Below are 6,067 nucleotides of genomic sequence, written 5' to 3'. Positions count from 1 at the left end.
GAGGGAGAGAGAGGGAGAGGGAGAGAGAGAGAGAGGGAGAGAGAGGGAGGGGAGAAGGAAAGAAAAACGAGAGCTTAGAGTGAGTGCCCCAAAAATAAGGACAGTAACAATCATATTTACATTTACAATAAAATAATTCTTTGATGCACTGAGAACAGATAGACAAGTATTTGTCATAATATTGAGGTAGTGTCTTATATTCCTCTCTCCCTCTCTCCCTCTCTCCCTCTCCTACACTACCCCAGTACTTGTGGTCCAGCTGGTGTTACAAGTGTATGTGATATTACTGTTGGGTATGACAGTACCAGACCTCCTCACTATAAACCAGTGAGTGTAACCTGTCAAACAGGTTTACTAGTATTATAATACCAGTCAGTATTACTAGTATTACCAACAGGTAATACCAGTTGATCCTGGTAGTCAGATGATCATGTTCTTTTCTTTCTGAATAGTAATTGTGAGTTTACTTTGCGGACCCCAGGGACTAAACAAGAGATCAAGAGTTATGTATACATATTCAGTCCACCTGGAGTACTGTATGTTTTACTGCCATTTTATTATTTCATTTATTAGTAGTATTGATGAGTCCATACTCTTCTTGTACTGCTGATGACATTATTAATGAAGTCATTAAACCATGCAGATTATTATAATTTAACACAGATCTATTTAATAGATGCGATGTGTCTATTTTAACTTTGTATTTATTTAATTGGAGTGAGCAAAAGCAAGCCCCACATAAGCGAGTCGAGTATATCTGTTTGTTTGTTTGTTTGTTTGTACACGTATGTCACCCCTATTTATGCGTTTATAAAAAATAATAATCACACATTATAAAATGATAATTTTGCTAATTACGGTACCACGTGCAAAGACAACGAGAGCTTCAAGTAATCACTTGGAAGAGAGAAGTTCAAGAGTGTTAAAGAAACAAGAGAAGCTGAAGCTTAAAACATGAGTAATTCACAAGAAGATGCTCGTGAAGCTCGTCGACTTCTTTGTAACGAGCGTGATCGAGAGCATAGGCGGCGGCAGGGTCGGGCATGAACAGGCAATGCCCGACCAAAAATTTTGATCGGAAATGAAAATTTAATTAATGACATCATTTTTAGTCATGAATAATTACCATGGCTAGCAATAGACAGTCTTTTCTGCTTTCCTTTGTCAACAAGCCTTCCAAGAGGACCAGGACTAGCACTTTACAGGTTGGATAGAGCTTTACAAATAAGATAGGGGCCATTTAGGCGCATTTTTATGCTATATCATATTGTATGCATGTGTTGAGTACACGCCCAAAATACGTGGAAAAAAAGTGGGTGTAGTCAAAATTGCGGCACGCTTCGCGCGCCATTTTTTGCCCGACTACTCCGCAAGTCCTGCCGCCGCCTATGATCGGGAGAGAAGAAGGAGCGAGGCTAGAGTTAGGTCTGTCATGCCCAAAGACAACAAATGGAGTCTCCTTCTGGCTTCTGAAACCAACTATCTTCCATGCTAGATCTATATAACTGCAGAGATTCTTAACTCATAAGCTATGAAATTCCTTCCATACAAATTCAGCATTAGTGTATTGACATCAACATTCAACATTTAATAGCCACTACATCATTGTCTAGATAGATATTGTATATTGTTAATCGAAATTTTAATCGTTTTGCTCGCCCCTTAATGTTTTACATTTGCTAGTATTATTCATTAGTTATTGTCAATGTTGTGATAAGTTTGTGTCACATCACTCATGTGATTAGATAAGTCAGTAGTTTGTGAGGGAGTGAACTGTGAAGATGGCCACTGGTAGTGAATCAGGTTAGCTGTCATTCTTGTAAGGTTTAGACTGCATAGGTTTAAATCACTTTTTTTGACTTTACATAGAAAATAGTATAAAATATTCTGGACTGTTATTATATGAGGAGAAAGGTATAAATGACTATCTAGTAAGTTTTATGGTAGCTAAAAATACAGGAGCACTCTTTGAAGTAAGTATAAATTTGAGAATTGTGTGTACATGTATACTGATGTGTTTATTTACAGTATATTGAAAAGAACTGTCCTGATGCTGAGATTGGTCAAACTGTCTATTTTAAAATTGCCCAGAAAGATTCTACACTTATATCAAGAGGTGATTTTATTGATTTGAAGTTTGATACTCCACAAGATAATCCAACCACTGGATGGATAATTGTACCTCACATAAGGCCTTGCAGAGTAAGTACTTGTATCATAATGTATAATTAATGTTTGTGTGTGTGTGTCAATAGATATATAGAGATGCTGTTGAATCTAACTGGTATCTTGATATTCCTCCCACCCGCATTATATCAGTCTTTGATTTACCTAATGCTGTTCCTACATTACATTATACTATACCAGTAGAAGGTGTGGTTGAACCTGTTACATTGATCATTGACACATCACTGATAAAAGGTAAAATCAGATTAATTAATTAATGTTGTGTATTGTACTGTACTCAAAATGCTGATACTACAGTTCCTATAATACATTGAAATTATGTTTCAATTTAAATAATTTTTGTCTCTAGGGTTACATCACTATCGTGAAGCACTTAAGACTACTGTGACTTGTGAGCTCACTAAAGCAGTAGTTCAAGGTGAAGCTCGTGTTGGTAAAACCGCTTTCAAGTCACTCCTACTGGATGAAACGTACGTCAAAGCAAGTACCAGCATTGCTGAACCAAGAGTTGGTATACATCGCTATAGAAAACATGAATCATGTGATACTGGGAAACGATATCAGCGATTAAAAGTCACAGAGTTAGAAGAAATAGTTAAAAATGCATTAAAAAAAGGTGCAATAAAAAAATTGGCCAGTTCTCCAGTAGTAGATCAAGCTGGTGATGGTATAACCTCCAAAGGAAAGGAATCACCCCACGTTAGGAATATAGGGAATGAAACAACTGACAAGGCTGATGCTAGATCTGTTGACAAATATGCTAATGGACCTAGAGATGTGGAAGGAGTATCTAAATATGAAATGGGAATGAGTAAAACAGTTGTAAATAAAGTGCTTAAAGGAGTAAAGCAATGTTCAGGGGAGGAGGAAAACCATCTAGAAGGTGCACGATGGCTATACCTTATAGATACAGGAGGTCAAATTGCATTTCAAAAGTTGCTTCCAATTTTTATGCCGTTTGCTCAGGCTCTTATTCTTGTAGTTAATTTATCAAAAGATTTGTCTAGCCAATCTACTTCAGTGATGCACATTGAAAGGAAAGATCTTGGCGATGGCAAAGATCTTGGTGATGACAAAGATCTTGGCGATGGCAAAGATCTTGGTGATGACAGTCCATACAGTTTACCGGTTGAAGAAGTTTTGAAGCAAATTATTTCTTCAATAGCTTCTGGTATGCAGCATTTCAGGGATAGATATCAAGAAGATGAGGCTCTACGCAATTTGGTTCCAGAGAAATTGAAGATTTTCCCAATAGGTACATACGGGGATGAATGCAGTAATCCAGCACAGTCTAAACACGCATTGGCAAAAAAATTGGCAGAAATAATTAATGCAAACGATGATTGCGAAGCCTTTGGGGATAATCGTTTAGTTGAAGTACATGAAATTGATGGTCGTATCGCTAACACAGCTGTTGAAGAAAGAGAATCCTATGCTGATTATGAAGACACAAAGAGTACTTTGAATAAAGTACATGAGTTCTTGGAGAAAAATAAAAAAGAAATCAAGATTCCATTTTTTTACTACTTCTTTGATATTTTACTTCGTGTTGTAACAAAAGATGGATGTGGGGTCTTAAAATTATCCAAATGCATAAGTCTTGGGAAAGAATTAAACCTTGAAAGAAATGATGTCTTGGAGTCTCTTAAGTTTTTGCACCAGATCAACAGTATCATTTATTATGACAAACCTGAAGTCAGTGATTATAAAACTCTGGTGTTCGTTGACATAGGTAGTCTTATTGGCATTCTCAAGAAATTGGTTCAGCGTGTTTTCCAGGATCACTCGAATAAAGAAATATACATTGGAGACAAGGATGGAATCATAAAGGGAATGCTTTCAGAGTCCGAGTTTGAAGAGATTTGTAAAGATCAACTCAATGCCATTACAAAAGAGCTAGAAATTACTAATAAAATTATTGCAACAAAATTGCTGAAGCTTTTTGTGGAGCTCTCGATAGCTACACCAATAGATGATAAATATTTTATACCAGCTCTTCTTCCTGTAATAGATGTTACAGATATCAATCCTTATAATGATCGTGAGCCATTGCTGTTTTACTTCAAGAAGGCTACCCCAATGGGCCTTTTCTGCTCCGTAGTTACTCGTCTCCTTTCCAGGTCTTGCTACGAAATCGTTTCAACAAAAATTGACAATTTCTCAAATTACATCAAAATGAATCATCGCAAGTCATCATATCGTGTTGTTCTAGTTGAACAGGTCAATTGCATTGAAGTTCATTGTGAGAATGAGAGCATTGAATGCAGTGCAAGGAAAGATGTAAGAGAAGCGATCACTTCTGCAGCTGAAAAACATAATCTCAGTGAGAGTCATAGAAATCCTGAGATCCGGTTTTATTGTTCATGTGAGCGTGGTCCTGCCGAAGGAGGTGTGGCTAAGGGTGAGAAGCATACAGTAACAGTTAATGAGGAGCGGTGTGTCTTTAGATGCACTAAAACAGAAAAAATATGTGATAACAAGATAACATGGAAGTCCTGGCTTCGTAGTAAGCTGTTTTATTATTATTATTATTATTATTATTAGTATTTTATTTTTATTTTTTTCCACAGCTGGTACACCAAACACTCGTCCTTCTAATGATGAGTCAACTTCTCCTGCTACAAAACAAAGTAAAATACATCAATATTCATTGATACTAATTTTAATGTATTAATATTAAAGGTACTCCACAAGGAAGTGCATCTGAGACAGGAAGCACTGTGGGCTCTCTACAGGAAGCCAAAGGTATGTCAGTTGATTGTTAAATTGAACGCATTCACAAATCACAATCTTACATGGCATTGATTCATATACATGTGCATGTATGTACATGCAATTCTAGATAAGTCATAATTAGTTAGTAAATACTCAGAACTATGTTAGTTTTTTTGATATAATGGTCCAACTTTCTCAGATGTGACCACTGTTTACTGTATGATAGTGTTAATTTTTATACCATATTCTTGTAGATCCAAAGAACATACTAAATAAATATTCGTATAATCTATCTAAAGCCACGAGAGCTGATGTTAACAATGTTGCTAATGCATTGTTTGCCAAGAAGCTAATAACACAAGGGACTAGAGAATATGTAGTGACAGTAGTTGGTGTATCTGATGGTCAGAAAGCTGATAGAGTAATGAATGATGTGATGGATCAGTTAGAAGCTTCTCTTGATGCAACACGATATTTAGCTAAAGTGTGTCATGTATTGACTGAAAGAGGTGCGTCAATGGAAGAGATAGGAAAAGTTATCCTTGAAGAACTAGGTATGTACATGTACAGTACATAAGCTAATCAATGGTAACCTCTTTCCGTTCACAATAGGATACCAACCATCCTCCTCCTCATGCTAGTGATTTATTTTTAGACACTCAGTTCCTTATTTTTTAATTATGATAATGATGCTTTTAAAATTCTTTTTAAAATTCTTTTGTACATTCTAACAGTAACTTTTTGGCACAATCCTATTTCCCATTATCCTAATCTCCCTACCTGGTAAAGAGAGAGGGAGGGAGAGGAAGAGGAAGGGGAGAAGGAATGAAAAAGGGAGTTAAATGAAATAATTTAAAGAAACAATGAAAATGTCCCCCAAAATAAGGACAATAACTATAATCTTTTTTGGAGGGCAAGCCTGAGCAAGCCACACTCAGGCGAGAAGTCTTCTGTATGCATGTATGTATGTGTGTCTCCAGTCACGCCTATTCTGCTCACGCCCATGTGTGTGTGCTACTATCTATTTAAATGTCACTGGTCTCATGGTTTAATATTAAATGTCAATAAAAAGAAACCATCAGGCTCACCCTAGTTAAATGTCTTACATTCGTCTAGTATGCTTATACCTTAAAAGTTACACATACTTGACCTACACGTACATGTA

The 6,067-nt window shown here is 36.4% G+C and overlaps 1 protein-coding gene and 1 long non-coding RNA gene across 2 annotated transcripts; both read left to right on the top strand.

Annotated features, from left to right (window-relative positions):
• The first annotated feature begins 1,598 nt into the window (after nt 1–1,598).
• LOC109590264 (uncharacterized) lies at nt 1,599–2,111 on the top strand. Its single transcript, XR_002189233.1, has 3 exons — nt 1,599–1,803; nt 1,870–1,973; nt 2,029–2,111. It is a non-coding gene; the product is annotated as an uncharacterized LOC109590264 (long non-coding RNA).
• A 57-nt stretch (nt 2,112–2,168) lies between these two features.
• LOC109590263 (uncharacterized) lies at nt 2,169–5,543 on the top strand. Its single transcript, XM_020006186.1, has 7 exons — nt 2,169–2,192; nt 2,256–2,421; nt 2,537–4,693; nt 4,758–4,817; nt 4,870–4,932; nt 5,157–5,456; nt 5,515–5,543. Exons 1-7 carry the CDS (start codon nt 2,169–2,171, stop codon nt 5,541–5,543), a joined length of 2,799 nt encoding a protein of 932 aa, XP_019861745.1.
• Nucleotides 5,544–6,067: the final 524 nt, after the last annotated feature.

Source organism: Amphimedon queenslandica, unplaced genomic scaffold, assembly GCF_000090795.2.
Source record: "Amphimedon queenslandica unplaced genomic scaffold, v1.1 AMPQUscaffold_10279_Cont17253, whole genome shotgun sequence".
Classification (NCBI taxonomy): Eukaryota; Metazoa; Porifera; class Demospongiae; order Haplosclerida; family Niphatidae; genus Amphimedon; species Amphimedon queenslandica.
Note: the sequence above shows the minus strand (reverse complement) of the source record. Positions and strands in the feature narration are given on the sequence as shown.